General features: G+C 34.7%; 1 protein-coding gene across 1 annotated transcript; it reads right to left on the bottom strand.

The window, feature by feature from the left end:
* Nucleotides 1–2475: 2475 nt before the first annotated feature.
* LOC145004095 (cold-regulated 413 plasma membrane protein 2-like) lies at nt 2476–3299 on the bottom strand. Its single transcript, XM_078962996.1, has 3 exons — nt 3077–3299; nt 2871–2978; nt 2476–2786 (listed from the first exon to the last, which is right to left on the bottom strand). The coding sequence occupies exons 1-3, from the start codon at nt 3271–3273 to the stop codon at nt 2588–2590; spliced, it is 504 nt and encodes a 167-aa protein (XP_078819122.1). The 5' UTR covers nt 3274–3299; the 3' UTR covers nt 2476–2587.
* Between the last annotated feature and the right edge of the window lie 14550 nt (nt 3300–17849).

The following is a 17849-nucleotide window of genomic DNA, read 5'->3' on the forward strand; positions in this document are numbered from 1 at the left end:
TCATCATCATTATCGTCATCAAGAACTCTTCCATTAACAACCGATGGTGATCCTGTCTTTTTCGCCATAGCTCTTTCAACTTCTGTAACACCACGTCCGTATGTTGTTCCTGCTATTGAACACTTGATGAACTCCATTGAATTGCAGGTTAAACTCCCGGTTTTGTCTGAGAAAATCGTGTCGATTTGGCCGAGTTCTTAGGTGATATTTGAAGTTCGCGCGTGTGCGGGTATATCAGCTTCTTCGTAGTACATATGAATGTCGTTGTTGATGAAAATCGTCTGTAGAACTTTCACGATTTCTATTGAAACGTATAGAGAAATCGGGATTAAATATGTGTATAACAATAAAGCTGTGAGAAAATGGAAAATCGCTGCAGCTGGAGCGCATTTCGGGTCGAAAAAGATCTATGAATCGTCGGGTCTCAAATACCATCGTTTCATTCTGTGATTGTGAAGATAAGGGGGATGGAGACTGTTGGTGGCGAATGATGGTGGCTTATGTGTTTATGAATCTTGATTGCGTTTTCTACATGTAGGAATTGAGCATTTTTGATGGGAGAAATTAGGTTTTTTGGAAGGAGAGAATATGGTGAAAGGAGGAAGAAGATGAAGAACAAAGTCGTATGTGTTTTTGGTTGTAATCCAGAGAGAGAGAGAGAGAAAGAGAGAGAGAGAGAGAGAGAGAGAGAGAGAAGTGGGCCCCAAATTAGGTAATTATTTTATTTTTCATTTAAATTAAATAGAAAAAGAATAAAAATATATATCAGAAGGGCATTATAGTCTTTTCAGTTTACTGAGGGACCAAAAATGCAAAGAAAGTAGCTCAAAAGGACCACCAATCCAAAAAAGTCGTGGTTTGCATACCACAGGGACCATTTTTGCAGTTTTGTCTAATTGTTAATACATAATACTTTTATTCATGACAAAATTGCAAAAATGGTCCTTATGGTATGCATTTTTTTGGGGTTTTAGTCCAAACCTCGACTTTTTTGGATTGGTGGTCCTTTTGGGTTGGTTTCTATGCGTTTTTGGTCCCTTACGAAACTGAAAAGACTATTATGCCCTTCTGATATATTTTTTATGCTTTTCTATTTAATTTAAATGAAAAATAAAATAATTACCTAATTTGGGGCCCACATCTCTCTCTCTCTCTCTCTCTCTCTCCGGCACCCACCTTTGACTATTGTTTTTCTCCCCCGATCAAACCTGGAAACCACCATTTTCTGATGAAAATGGAAGCTGTAAACCAAAATAAGAACCTAAATCAACAACCCAAATCTTGAACCCATTTCTCCTTCTTCACATCCAAAGCTTTGATGAGATAAACCAGCTCCAAACACCTTTCTTTTCATTCAATTTTGTTGTTGCCATCAAGAAGAAGAACAAGAGGTAGCTGCGTCTTCTACTTCGCCTGTCTTCTCCTTCGTTTCCTGTTATGAAATGTCAGGGGTGATGGTCAATTCCGACGAGAGTTCGAGGCAACAACCCTTTGTTGCTCCATCGTTTTACCTGTCGATCTTAGTCACTGAACTTCCCCTGAAGACTGTTGCGATCGTTGCTTCCTTTCCCCCCTTTCATCCTCCATTTCTTCTTCATTCCCTGGCCTGAACCCACCACCGAAGTGGGTGTTTCCTCGGAGCAAACATCGGAGGCAGCAACCCCTTTTTGATTCCTTCTGAGACAGAAGAAGCGCAGGAGCTGAAGGCGGTGACAGGCTCGAAGATGGTTAAAGCATCGAAGGTGATGGCAATATGGCTGCTCCGTTGCTCCTCTCGGCTGCTTTCCCCTTTTGTTGACGACTATGGAGGTGGGTAGCACACAAAGTGAACATAGGGTGTTTGGGCTATTTGATCGACGGGAAAGAAAATGAAGGAAGAAGGGAGTTGCAGAGGTGGGGGCAACCACCAGTTCTTCTTCCCTTGCTGGTGGTATCCAAGAACGAGAGAGAGAGAGAGAGAGAGAGAGAGAGAGAGAGAGGAGAGAGAGAGAGACCCATTTTTATATTTAATAATAATAATAATTTTAAAAAGGGAAAGAAAAATGAAAAATAAATTCATTAAGGGTATAATAGTCTTTTTAGTTTGGACAGGGACCAAAATTGCATGTAAACCAGCCCAAAAGGACCATCAATCCAAAAAAGTCGATGTTTGGATTAAAACCCCAAAAAAATGCATACCACAGGGACTATTTTTGCAATTTTGTCAATAAAACCCCAATCCAAAAAAGTCGTGGTTTGGACTAAAACCCCAAAAATTTGCATACCACAGGGACATTTTTGCAGTTTTGTGTAATTGTTAATACATAATACTTTTATTTATTTATTTATTTATTTATTTGACTCAAAAGTCACCTAGAAACAAGGAAATACTTTGTTTAACATTAAATCTTCAAAGTTGAAACTATTAACTAATTATGTTCAGACATTGCCGTTGACTTCAAAAGCAAACAAAACCATAGAATACACAATTTAAAGTTTCAACAATTCAATCCATCAATGGAAGGATTCATCATTCATTAACGATCAACGAATTCACAGTCACAGAAAAGCACAAAACATCTCACACTAGCAAAGACTTGCTATTGAATTACAGTAAGCCGATCAAAACCCAAACTGGGAAGACAAATAACAGGAAGATACCGATGGAATTGGAAATTCCGTTGCTTTTGTTGAATGCATTCCTGAATCCTCCAGAAGCTCTGATGTGTTCTTGAAGCAAATAGCATCCGATACTCAAGCACAATAGTACGCCGATCCACCCTGATCTGACATAGCGGGCTGCGAAGCTTCGAGATACCACAAAACAATCATGATTAAAATCCCAAGAAGGATGAACAGAGAGATAATTTGATCATAGATCGATACTTTACTGTAGATTTTCGAAGAGCCAGTTAGGATACGTCAACAAGATGTAAGGGAGTAAAAGTACACTAGATATGTTCGTCTTCCAGTTTGTTCGATCTAGTAGCAGCAAATAACTGTAACACAACACATCAAGCCAAAATTAATTAAGATCTGTTCAAAATCAAATAAACTCGACGAAGATGATGATGATGATGAAATGAGTTTTACTTACATGACGACGAAGCAAGCGAAACATTGAAGACTGGTGTTAATGAAACCACCGGTGACTGCGAGCTTCATGACATGATCGGCTAGTTTCATGGTGGCGTCTCCGATTTCTTTCAAATCTGAGTTGATCAACTTGAATGCTGCTTCTGAAGCAGTTGGAGCAGTCGTCATCCTGAGGTAATTCTTTGTCCCCTTGAACATGTTGATTGAATTTATTATTGATATGTGATAAAATTTTAAAATAATTTATACATATCGTCATTATGTATGTTGAAATTTACGATATCATACTTTTAAATATATTTATTAGCCCAATAGTCCTTAAACGGTTGTACGTAGTTTTTATATAACTATTTCTTCAACTAGTATAAAGATCAAATTATTGTTTTATATAAACTTAACAGACGGGGAGTATTAAGTTAGATGATCAGATTATTGTTTTATATATACTACAAGTATTATGATTATCTTTGTAATTTTCTCAATTTGATAATATTATCATAATATCAAATCGGTCTTCTGAATTTTGAATTGCATCGTAGAAAGCACTTAGTATCAAATCTTGATCCCGTACCGATATCATATCGGAACTAGTACCGAACCGTATCAAATTTAAACATAAAAGACAATACTCGGTACATTATATTAAGGAATTCGGGATTCAGTAACAGTGAAAGCACCGAAAACCAATATCATTCCCTGTACTATCATGTTAATTTGGTTCGGTACTTGGAATTGACTTTCGATCAAATTTTGTTTTCGAAAATAAGGAACATTACAAGTTTCGACCTACAGTCATCGCTATTGCATCTCATGTTGACATGAAATAGAACCAAAAAGAACATGAGTAAGATATATGGTCAAATTGCTTAGGTGCATATAGAAGTTAATCCAACTTATTTGTAATTTTCGTGGTGTAGTAATCACGATAAATACATGTTTCTTTTTTTTTTTTCCAAAATTTTAAAAACCCTCGAAAATTACTTGAAATAGCTTTTAGATTATGAATTTTGTGTTTTAAATATAAACTTTAAACTCGTATTCCCAAACAAATCCTTTTATATAATTCAAGTTTTTTCTTTTATAACTCTTATTCCAAAGGTAGTTGATCCTAGATTTCCTAAGGATTTCCAACTAATTAGCTTGATTGGTAATCAATACAAAATCATTGCTAAGATTCTTGCTAATAGATTGGCAAATGAGGTTGACTTGGTTGTGGGGATGGATCAGTCAACCTCTATAAAAGGAAGACATATTTTAGATGGACCTCTTATGACAAATTAAGGGGAATGAGGTTTCGAGGTGATTCAGAAAGTACAAGAAAAAGTTTATGATCTTCAAGATTGATTTTGAGAATGCTTTATTAACGCACACAATTATTATTGCGTATGTGTATTAGTTTAGCATATTTACTTTCCTTGTATATCCCTTTATTAGTTGTACTTTGTATCTATATTAGATGTACTCTGCTTATTTACTTTTCCAACTTCATGTACGTGGTTACAAAGTTCTTGGCCACATTGATGGTACAAAACCTCCAGCAACCGACCCTAAGTATGAGGCATGGGTTGAAATCGAGTTCTTGTCTCGAGTTCTTAAGGAGGAATCCACAGCCTTTGAAGCATGGAACTGCATCAAATCCATCTTTCTGAACAATAAAGGTTCACGGGCACCTGCTCTTGAGCATGAATTTACAAATCTAACCCTAAAATCCATGCCTTCCCTTGAAGCTTATTGTCAACGCCACAAAGAACTTTATGTTCAATTGAGTGATGTTGAAAGCCCAGTCAGCCAAAGTCGACTTGTGTTGCAACTAGGACGTAGCCTACCAAGTGAATTTGACACCACCGCATCTTACATTAATCAAACACCTCCCTCTTGGGAGACTCCTTGCAATATGTTAGAACTTGAACTCCATCGTCAAAACGCCCGAAATTATCTCTCGTCTCCGCCAATTGTTGCTGCTATCTCTCATGATTCACCCTCACTGTCTTCTCAAAACCATCGAGACAATAATCCTCGAGGCCCTTCTCGTAACCCTAATCCACGTCGGCCAAATAACCAGGCTCGATACATGCGTGGCCCATCAATGCTCTCTACCACCACACACCTTCTTATGATCACCTTCGGGTGTTTGGTTGTGCTTGCTATCCAAACCAAACTTCAACTCACTCACACAAATTAGCTCAACGTTCCACACTTTGCATTTTTCTTGGCTACTCTGCCAATTACAGATGCTATCGTTGCCTTGACATCTCCACCGGTAAAACCATTTTTCTTGGCTACCCTGCCAACTACAGAGGCTATCGTTGCCTTGACATCTCCACCGGTAAAATCATTTTGTCTTGTCATGTCACCTTCGATGAGACTAAATTTCCATACCGGGACCTCACAACCACCATTCTTCATGACTACTCCTTCCTTGACTCTGATCCTTCCCCACTCATATTTGAAAACCCAACACATTATAAAACCCCATACACACCAAATCCATCATCATCCCCTTCACCTACTACATCCCATCCTCCATCACTTCATTCTTCACCAACCCCATCTCCTCCTCCCTTCCTACCCCTAACGCTTCACCATCTCAACCAAACCCATCACCACCACCAAACCCATTCATCACATGGCTACTCGCTCTCGCCACGGTATTTACAAACCCCAAACTCCCTTCAACCTTCACACTTCATACGGGCCTACCATCTCCCCCTTCATACCTCCCACATTTCCACCCGTAATGATCCAAATTGGCATGCCGCCATGACTGATGAATATAAGGCTCTAATGGCTAACAAAACTTGGGAATTGGTCCTTCGTCCCCCCAGGGCCGGTCCAAACATATATGAGGCCCGGGGCGAAAAGAAAAAAAAATGGCCCCTCAAAGACAAATATAATAAAGATTCAAAAAATATAATTTATTCTTTAATATAGACGTTTTCAATTAGCAATAACAAGCAAACTAAATTGTTTATCTTTTGAGGTAATTTGAGTTTCAACCAACTTTAGGCCCTAAAATTCATTTAGGTAATAACTTTTTTATATATATAAACTAAATAGTCCATAAATTTTGGTCCCCCTGGAGTCGTGGGCCCTGAGCGGTCGCCCGGGTTGCTCACCGTCTGGACCGGCCCTGCGTCCACCAAATGCTCATATTATTCGGTGCATATGGCTATTTCGTCACAAATTCAAAGCGGATGGCACCCTTCAACGATACAAAGCCTGCTAGTTATCAACAGAAAAAGTCAACAAGTGGGTATCGATCGTGACACAACTTTTAGCCCCGTGGTAAAACCAACCACCATATACACAGTCCTCAGTTTAGCCATCTCCCGGGCCTGGCCTATTCATCAATTGGACGTTAAAAATGCATTTCTACATGGTGATCTTCGTGAAACTGTTTATATGTTCCAACCTCCCGGCTTCACCAACACCCAACATCCCGGTCATGTTTGTCGCCTAAGGAAATCTCTATATGGCCTCAAAAAAGCACCCACGGCGTGGTATGAACGCTTTGCCACATACATTTAGTCATGTGGCTTTCGCAGTAGCATATGTGACTCATCTTTATTCATCTTCAAACAGGGTAATAAAGTGGCCTATCTACTTCTGTATGTAGACAATATAATCCTCACAGCCTCTGATGAACATCTCCTTCGCGATATCATAAAATCTCTCTCCAGAGAATTTGCAATGATGGACCTTGGAAACCTTCACCATATTCTTGGCATCTCGGTTCAAAGACAAAATGGTGGTCTATTCCTATCTCAAGAAACATATGCTGCAGAGATCCTCTCCAGAGAAATATAACAAATTGCAAACCTTCCACCACTCCGGTTGATACAACATCTAAACTCAGTGCTACTGCCGGAAAACCATTAACCGATGGCACACTTTACCGAAGCCTTGTCGGTGCCCTTCAATACCTTACTTTTACACAGCCCGATATCTATTATGATGTCCAACAAGTATGCCTCTTCATGCACGCGCCTCGTGATCCTCACTTCCAGTTCCTAGAAAGAATCCTAAGATACATCAAAGGAACTATCTCTCATGGTCTGCATATTAATCCCTCTAAATCTACCAAGCTCACTGCCTACTCTAATGTTGATTGGGGGGGGGGGGGGGGGGGGAATGCCGAAACACACATCGTTCCACCTCCGTTTTTTGTGTCTTTCTTGGTGAAAGTCTGGTTTTCTGGTCATCAAAACGCCAACCAACCATCTCGCGCTCGAGCGCCGAAGCATAATACAAAGGTGTTGCGAATACAGTTGCTAAGACAAGTTGGTTGTGTAATCTTCTACTTGAACTTTTGGTACCTATCACACAAGCCACCATAATTTATTATGACAACATTTCGGCCATTTATATGTCTGAAAATCCAGTTCAACACGAGCGAACAAAACATGTTGAAATCGACATCCACTTTGTTCGAGAAAAAGTTCGAGTTGGGTCTGTCAAAGTTCTACACATTCCTGCTGACTATCAATATGCAGACATATTCACTAAAGGCCTTCCACGGCAACTCTTCACCAAATTCAAGAAGAGTCTAAGCATTCGACCGGCTATAGCTCAGACTGTGGGGGAGTATTAGCGCACACAATTATTACTGCATATGTGTATTAGTTTAGCTTATTTACTTTCCTTATATATCCCTTTATTAGTTGTACTCTGCTGTACTCTGTATCTATATATATTGGAGGATGTAAATATGAAAGGAAGGGATTCAATCACACAATAATTTACATGCTTGACTTCATTTCATGTGATTTTTTATTTGAATTTATGTCCTCCCTTGGTTTTGGTTATGTATGAAAAAAGCTGGATTATGGCGTGGTGAAGTCTTCTAGATTGTCGGTGCTTGTTAATGGTAGTCCCATTGAAGATTTTTTTCCATAAAAATAGGTTTTCGTTAGGGAGATATTTTATATCCTTTTCTTTCTTCACGCTTGTTTATGGAGGCCTTAAATGTTGTAGTTGTAGATGTGGTTCATGCATGTTTGTTCAAACCGGATAAAGTGATTAAATATGAGGTGTTGATCTCTTATTTGTTTTATGCAAACAACTACGAACAAATGGTTCAGTTCTTGGACATTAGAATTGAACTTAATCAGTATTTGGGTATTTTGGTACCGAGTTCGCCGGTTCTACCCATAACAGGTCCCATATAACCAAAACAATAATTTGAAAAGACACTTTTTAATTCGACATTCACATACTCACATTTCGTCGGGAAAGAAACTCAAGTCTCGCTCCTCCTCTCCTTCTCCCTGTAAACCCTAATTGTCCTCCCCTTAGTCATTGAATAAGCGAGATTACAACAAGGTACTAGTTACTCTACTACAATCTAATTGCTCATTTTTTCCAACGCGTTGACTGATTTCATGCTTTCTACTCCTCCCCATTATGATTGATAGAAAAAAAATTGAATCAAGATTTTGATCTCCTCAAGACCTATACTGTTCGACTACTCCCCTCTTGAGTCAATTATTCACCAATCACCAACTACCACTCTAAAATCCTAGATTCAATCAAGCAATCATCAAACAATGGATAATTGTTAATAAACTCAAGACATTCAATTATGCAATCACAATCAATCTTTTCAATCTTTCAGTGTGTTATGTGTAATTTGTAATGTATATATATTTTATAAAGTGTAAACCAACATTAGTTTCAATGTTTGACTCTTTCAATCTTTCAATGTATAAGAATAGTAATGTACTTTCATGTTTTACCATAACAATGTTGCAACACCCGATTTTTTAACACAAAGTACATCAAAAAAAATTCACTTTTAACCTATAAAATAACTTGGTGTGCAATTATGTCAATTAGTTGAACATAGGAATTTATCAAAAAGTATCGTATTCAATAAAATAATAAAATAATATAATGATATGAGTTTGATGTTACCATCTCTTTTCTATAAGCTCTACACCCTTATCGGGTCTAGTTGGTCCTAAAAGGCACAACAACAAACAAAATATAAGCAATAAAATATTAGTGAGTAACCTACTCAATATACACATATATTATTAACAACATTTAGTTACATAAACAACACACAAGTTAAATCTTATTATGCCTTTCAATTAAACTCCAACATTTAGTCACCTAACACAACATCTACTTATATTCAAACAATTTATACTCCATAATTTAGTTATCTACATGTCTTAATTCTTTAAGACATGAGCTTAGTGTCCCACCATTTATCATTTCACCAACTTAAACATCATAGCTCAAAATATAAGTCAAAACTGAATATACTCTACATATAACTAGTGTATATGTCTTAATCTATCAAGACATAAGCTCATTTATACTTATCCCTCTAATCTCCTAAAGTAGGCTTCATCTCCATAATCTTCCTTTTCAAGCAATTCACTATAGTTTTAACATAACAAGCTTGAAAACATGTTTATTACACTTACTAGATTACTATCATCAAGATTTTCCTAACATATGAGCTTGGGTTTCACCGCTATTCTTAAATTTCACCTTGAGAACATCAATTTAAGCTAGTAAGAGGATGAGTTTACTTTTGATCCAAGAGATGATGTCCAATCCTTGATTACTTGTAACTAGCTTCTTCATCATCTTCGTCAAGGGTTTGGCTCACCACAATCGTACTTAGTTATTCCCTAAAAGTGTGTGTGGTAAAATGAAGTAAAAGACATTTGGTCCCATAAACAACACACAAGTTAAATCTAATTGCGCCTTTCAGTTTAACTCAACTATTTCCAACAATATATTGCCACGAAGACTCAATACAATAATTGTTTTTGCCACAAAAGCTCACTACAACGATGATTTTAGCCACAAAGGCTCACCATAAAGATTTTTCCAATATCCCCATTGGCATTACGACACTAAAGGCTACCATTCTTATTTAACAACATCCATCAGTGGTATTAAGGCCATAATATCTACCACTATTGTTTAATAATCTTCACATATGGTATTACGACCCAACATACTATCCCTACTGTTTCATAATATTCTTCCAGTGGTATTATGGCCACATATGACATCATTTCAGCTAACAATGAACAATCAATGGTTTTACGACTACTCAAGCCACCATTTTAGCTAATAATAGTACAATGTCGTATTATGACTATAAAGGATACCACCATGGTTTAATATTCCCTAAACATAGTATTAAGACCACTTACTATACTAGGTTTCATTATCCATGTTTTGTTGATTTTCTCACTACAATTTACTCCTAATCACATAACACGATAGTTAACTACTAACTATGAAGACAGAAAGATATAGTTACTCAAACTACTATCCCCATATATCAACATACATGAAAAACTCTCATTACAAATGCTTTACATATTATTCAACAACATTTAGTTATAACTCTAACTGTATAAGCTAACCACACCATATAACCATAATTTGTTAATATTCTCATATATAAAAGGTTATTAACCAACATGACCATAATAAACTAAAATTTCTCAGCCATACTAACTTACTACACCAAACAACATGATCTACTGAAAATCGCTATTATTTCAGCTCACTAACTCATACAACATTGATAAAAAACAATAACACGTTATATTGTTCATTTAACACAATGATAAACACGTCTAAATATCAAATATCTAAAAGGGATGCATTGTTACTCACCTTGAGATGTTTTATATGTATGATATTTTATCTCTTGAAGTCCTATAGCCTCTTTCATTTTAGGCCTCCAATAATTGTCAATAACACATAATTCCAGAGTGTTACAACTCAAGGTACAATTCACTTATTCACAACTTGATTAAACATCTTCACCAGTTCATACCATCTAATTAAAAACAAACGATTCACACTTTATAATTTATTTATCTAAATGTACTAATTCATTAATACCTATGCTTAATGGCATACTATTTATCATTTCAAAAACTTGAACATCATAGCTCAAAATATAAGTGATCTACACATGACTTAATCGTATGACTTAATTTCTTTAACAAAACAAATTATACTCTACATATAACTTGTCTATATGTCTTAATCTATCACGACATAAGCTCAATTATACTTCTCTCTCAAATGACCCAAATTAGGATTCATCACCATAATCTTTCTTTTTAAGCAATTCACCATAGTTTTTAATATAACAAACATGTATATTACACTCACTAGATTACTATCATCAAGATTTTCCTAACATATGAGCTAGGGTTTTACCACCCTTGTAAAATTTCATCATGGGAACATCACTTGAAGCTAGTAAGAGGAATAATTTACCTTTGATCCAATAGATGATGTTCAATCCTTGATTTCTTGTAACTATCTTCTTCCTTAAGGGTTTTTTCTAACCAAAATTGCACCTAGTGACTCCCTTAAAGTGTGTGTGGTAAAATGAAGTAAAATACAAAATATTGGGCATTTTATCCAATGTTTTTTTTGCTAAACATGTTACCTGCTAGAACTCTCCGCGTTATCACTAATTAGGTTGCATTATTTTACTTTTACGCATCATGTTCATGTACTTTTTTCTCAAATTTAGACAGCCATAACTTCTTCATACACACTCCGTTTAGCCAATTCTTTTGTGTACGCGCTTTAAATTGAAACAACTACAATCCTAGGTTAAAATTTAATAATTTTGTCTCCATTAAATCTCACTTCCATAATCGCAATCATCGACAATCGACTAATAGTTTAGTTAATACAATTTCATTCACTCTTCTTGAAACTATACATCATTTCAATGTGATATTTTACCAACATATCTAAGGGTTATTATCATGTGGCCAACCCTTTTTAAAATAACTTCACCCTAGTTTTATGCTTATACATTCACAAAATAGGGTTTTACAAACTCTTACCTCCTTCAGAGGATTTCTTCCTTGGAATCATTTTAAAAACAAGCAAGGTTACGTTGGTCTAAATTTTTTCTTAGATTCCACTCATGATTACAAACTACATATTTTGTAACATGATACATGAGACACATCCAAATTACTTTCACGTTTACTTAGTAACTCCGTATGATACATTATAATTGCTATATTTTTAAATCTCTAAAAGGGGTCTAGTGAATTGGGGACTTCATGTACTTATCTTTCTAAGTTGGATTATACTCTTTCAACATAAAACCCTTAACATTGTTATATTCCTGACTTTAAATTTTCAACAACCTATGACATCTCTAGATATGTTTTTAATATACTTAAGCTACTCTCCTATGCTTATAAGTTTCTATGTTATTTACTTTATTTTCGGCTTCAAAATTTTAATTTATAAGAGGCTTTTCTCTCGACTTAATTTAACACATAATCTCTTTGTACGGTTTATTGCTTAATTATTTTATATGATACTCACGAGTATCATGGATATCACTTCCCTCCAAATGATTCTCTAAAGTGAGAAGTAATTTGATTATCTCTACTCTAAATAATAATTATCAGTACCACACATCCAATGCTCTAATTTCATCACTTTGACTTAACGCATACAACACCTGCTTTACCTACCAGGACACTACAGATCTCATAATTGAAATATTTTGTCACTTCCATCCACCTATGCACATATATTAATGTCTACAGTTATTTTCAACATGAACATCACAACACATCTTTCACTCGTCTTCTTGTATCAAGATTCCCTCGTGACATTTCATGAATCATCACTATAAAAAGCATATTTATCTCTGCCTTATAGTAGTACCAACTTCAAAGATCCACACAATGCTAACTTAAGGTACTAAAACAATAATTGTTATATTTTCAACTGCTCAAACATTTAGCATTCCTCATCGACTAAATTAATGACATTGCTACATCAAAATTATCCTCAATAATTCATCTAAATACTTGATTGATTTGAGAACCTATGATTCTCAAAATTATTATTCATCTCAGTGTATTTATCCAATCTACAAACAAAAATATTCAGCGTCCAAACGACATTATTAACATTCACAACGCTCATAATAGATACAAAAAAACCTTTGGTATATTGCATTCCATAATTTTGACTGTTAGCACCCATTTAGCTAGATCAGGAACAACATCCTACAAAACAATCAAATAAATCCTCAATTCTTAAGAAAAGTATTGATCCTATGATGATATCTTATAACTTTCATTATTTAATGCATATGCGTATTACTTCATCTTTATTTCTTATGAAAACATGTGTGCATCTCTAAGAGGTGATTGAGTTTAATGAAACTATAACTCACCCACTCTTGCTACGATATGGTTATCTCCTTTATTTACGACTTCAAACATTAATTTAATATTGATCTTTATTTGTTACTCGGGTAATAATTCTAGGAGTTCATCCAAAAGTACATGGAAGTATTCTATTAAATTTGTTGCGTTTTCCACTGCATCACTCTATTGATTCTAGTTGTGCTACATATGCATTATGAAACCTACCTCCTTTACTAGCAATGTATCACATTTTAGCCACGGGAGCTTCACTTGGTAACGTCATTTATCCCTTCACTACTAACCAGATTTTATCTTTCAATTTTATTTTAGCAATCGTTTTTATCACAATTTATTTGGGAATTACTTGCAACAAAACCGTATCTACTTATCACTTTATTCAACTCTTTGGAGGTGATCAACTTCAAATCGATAGGGAAAAAATGTCCCAATAATTTCCAATCAACAAATAATTTTAATTATCAGTTATAACATCATTCTCGTAAATCAACTCTATCATGATAGCTCATTTAATGCGGTTAAAAGAGTGGCAAGTTAAATAGTATTTGAGGCATACACTAAATAAAATTATGTATCCAAATTAACACTCCATGTGTCAGAATTGAGTTCAAGGTAAATATACCTATCACCTCCTCGGCCTTCTCTTTTGCCTCATCACTCCTCAGCTACCATCTTTCGGTTCATCCCTGAACTCATTTAAATTCAGCCTATTAGCTTCACTACTTTCATAACAATTATTAAATGACTTTCAATTAAAAACCATTAATTGGGTTAAAGATTTAATAACCACTCTTGATGCATCAATTAGAAGAAGCTTTTATTTTTTCCAAAGCAGATGAATTAACAACACTTAAATTCCTCTTTTTGGTACATGTATCATCAACCTTCATTGAACTAACATTCTTTTTAATAACTTGGTTTGAACATTTTAGTCTACTCCAAAACCTCCATTTTGAATATCCCAGTATGCTTTGAGCATGGTTATCTCCTCTTCTTTTAGTTCCAACGCGAGCAACCAAAATCTTCACATCTTCTTTGATTACGTAAAATTGTGAAATTCTACTTGGTACAACATTCTTGGACATACCAAAATCTCCCTCAAGTTATCATAAAACCGTTCAACACACAAACCCAAAAGGGATAATTTGACAAAATTTCAATGACAAACAATTATATTGTGTGGTGAATGATGTCATAAAAGAATTTGAGTGATCTCTTTTTTCTCACTTATGTAAAGCGTAATTATAGATTTTAGAGATGCATAAATAATACACAGATACTCCCCTAAACGGGACTAAACATAAACAAATTAAAATGTTAAAATCCGCGATTTCTCGAATGAGTACTATTCTTTTATCAAATTAACCTCCACATCTAATTTTTTTACTCTTCATAACATAGTTTATGGGAAAACAAATTATAAGTATAACAACATTCCCTCACTGTGTCTAATAGTTGGTCAAACTATATCCATAAGTTCTAGTCAACTTATTGGTGGTTGTCGAGACCAACAAAATAGTTACCCTTAATATTGTACAAAATAGCATATAATGGTAAAGAGATCGTATCCATAGAGATTAGTTCAATTTTATAACTCTATGAAAGTATCTTTGTTTAAGAACTTATGAAACAAAAATAAAAGTAAAAATGATGGTTTAAATGTTTTTGGATGTTTTGAGAAAATTAAAATTTTGACAGAATATATAAATTGCAAGAAAACAAGTAAAGAGTTTGATTGAAATCAATGAGAAAAAGATGGATGACATTGGAATTTCATCACTTGAACATTTGGTTAATTAATCATGAGAATACCAAGATGCAATATTTTTGTTTACAATCTAACTTGGCTATAGCAATTTATAAGCATAACTTGCCTCAACTCTTCTTTTATATTAAAATGACTTAAGAAGCTCAAAGTACATTTTCTAAATCAAAGGCACCAAACTAATGAAGCATGTAATTTTGTAAAAATTAATTATTATTAGGATTTATGAGTCATCTAATCCAAAGAGTAATCCATTGTTTTCATTACCAGTATGGAGAAAGTATTTTTTCAGTCTAAATGAAATGAAAACAAACATTTAAACTAATTGTTGCTTGTTAAATTGAAGACCCATTACTTAGCCAAGAATTTAACTGACAAAAATAACATTCACATATCAATATTCATGACTAGAGATATATAAATGTGTAGGAAGTTTTCATAGAAAATATAATCATAGATATTCAACACAAGTTCATGAAGTTCTTCAAAATAACCAAATCATTCAAACAATTACATCCAAGTTAACCCAAGATAGTTTAGCTTAACATGACTAAGCTCATAAGAACAATATGAAAGTTAGAAATACCAAACATAAAGTAAGATGGAAAGTTGAAAATCTTCAATCTTCAAGTTCTTATTAATAGCAAAAGTGTGTTCTTCCAAGAGTTTCCTCCTTATTTTTTCTCCAAAATGCAGAAAATATACCCTAAAAATCAAATCCAAAATAAGGATGAGAATTTGGCCCGAAAATCCGAACCGAACCGAACCAAACCAAATTAGGCTCGAATAAGCAATTCGATTCGGTTTTCGGGCATCTATATGAAGCTTATTTGGTTTTAGGGTTATTTTGTATTGGTTACCCGAATAAGGGCTTATTCGGGCCAAAAAGACCGAACCAAACTTGAAAAGTCAGAATTTTTATTCCCCTTGATTGATGGCTAATTCAGTCGTGGTGTTTTGTCATTACCCAAGACCCAAGTAACCTGGAAAAAAAATGATGAAATCGATTCGACAATAGCGTAATAGCGTTTGTCTCTTAATCGACGAGATACATCTTTGATCGATTGAACAATAGAGTTTTTCTCATCCATAGTTTGAACATATATTGAAATCGGAACATTGATTACGTCTGTTGCCTTGATTGATTCACGATCGTAAGAAACTTTTTTCCTCATCCTCGTTTTCTGGTTTCTATTGTGATCAAACTCCATTCAAGTCATGAAAAATTAGGCTCCGAGTCAAGAAACTCAAGTAAGTATTTGTATCTTAATCTACTACTCAATCTTTCAATGTGTTATTATGTATGTTACTCATTGAAATTTGAATGTGTTAATCTACTACTCAATCTTCCAATGTGTTATTATGTATGTTATCAATTGAAATTTGAATGTGTTATGTTAACAGTTAACATTTTCTCTATAAGTCCAAACAATGGGGACTTTGACCTTGAATGAGAGAATTTAATGGAGAAAGCAACCATATTTGTTCTTTTACTTTCATTCCACATTGATGAATCTATTTAAATGTTATAGAACCTATATTGATATTCTATTATATTAAAATGATTTTGTTATTATGCTTTAGATTGATGATGAAGATGTGTTTGTTGATAACTTGAAGGAACAAGTCACAACAAAGTCGAAGAAAAGGAAATATGTCCAAAGGGCAACTTGTTGGGCCGATTATGATGTAGTTCATATTGACAAAGTTAGACATAACAAACGCAAAAAGTGTAATACTTTGCTCAAAACCAAATTAGAAGGAAACGGTACTTCTAGTATGATTAGACATACAAAAAGATGTAGAATGAACCCAAAAAATTTAGAAAAAAAATTAGAAAACTAAACCACTTTAAATTTCAAAAAAATGAAAATGGGGAGGATAGTATTAGGACTTGGAAGCATGATGAGAAAAGAATAAAAAAAGATTTGTTAAACTTATTTGTAGGTGGAGAATTACCGTTCAAGTTTGTAGAGAATGAATCATTTATTGAGTATACAAATGCATTGAACGGGAAAGTAGTTTTGCCATGTAGAACCACAATTTCAAATAGAGTCACCGATTACTTTCTTGAAGAAAAGGCTAAGTTGTTTAAGTTCTTTACTAATCCCCTAAGTAATGTGCATTTGACCACCGATTGTTGGATGCGCTCATGTCAAAATTCGAGCTATATGGTGGTCACAACCCGTTTTCTTGATGAAGATTGGGTCATGCACAAAAGAATTATCAACTTTAAATTTCTAGATAATCATAAAGGAGAAGACATTGGGCACACATTTTTGACTTTTCTTCAAGAGTGGGATATCAATAACGTAATGGCCATAACCATAAACAATGCTAGTGTGAAGGATAAAACAATCAAAATTTTAATTAAAAACTACTAAACTTGTATGATGGGGGAAACAATTACATGTAAGGTGTATGGCCCACATCCTTAACCTTATTGTTAGGGATGGGTTTGATCAACACCAATCTAGTACCAAGTGCATGTAAAAGGCCATAAATAGATTAGGAATTCTACACAACGGATTCAAAAGTTCAAAGAATGCATGAAAGAACTAAATGTGGAATCCAAGAAGTTTTGTGCAATGATAGCCCAACCCGATGGAACTCCATATATGAGTTATTTAAGATTGCGGTGGAGTTGGAGAAGGTTTTTGTCATGTTTGAAGTCAAAGGTAATTTAATATCCCCCCCCCCCCCCCCCCTTTTTTTTTTTAATTTCAGCATGTTTGTAAAATTTTAACCAACTTTGAAGTATCATAACGTTTTCGTTATTTGTCCGATTAGGCCGATTTTTTTTCATA

This window comes from Lactuca saligna, chromosome 7, assembly GCF_052625555.1.
Source record: "Lactuca saligna cultivar CGN05327 chromosome 7, ASM5262555v1, whole genome shotgun sequence".
NCBI lineage: Eukaryota > Viridiplantae > Streptophyta > Magnoliopsida > Asterales > Asteraceae > Lactuca > Lactuca saligna.

What these genes read in the sequence shown, in the direction of transcription:
- LOC145004095 (XM_078962996.1), bottom strand. Translation starts at nt 3,273, where the DNA reads ATGTTCAAGGGGACAAAGAATTACCTCAGGATGACGACTGCTCCAACT. An exon ending in TTCGCTTGCTTCGTCGTCAT is followed by an intron (nt 2,979 to 3,076) that starts GTAAGTAAAACT and finishes GTTGTGTTACAG; the next exon opens with TTATTTGCTGCTACTAGATC. An exon ending in TGGCTCTTCGAAAATCTACA is followed by an intron (nt 2,787 to 2,870) that starts GTAAAGTATCGA and finishes GGTATCTCGAAG; the next exon opens with CTTCGCAGCCCGCTATGTCA.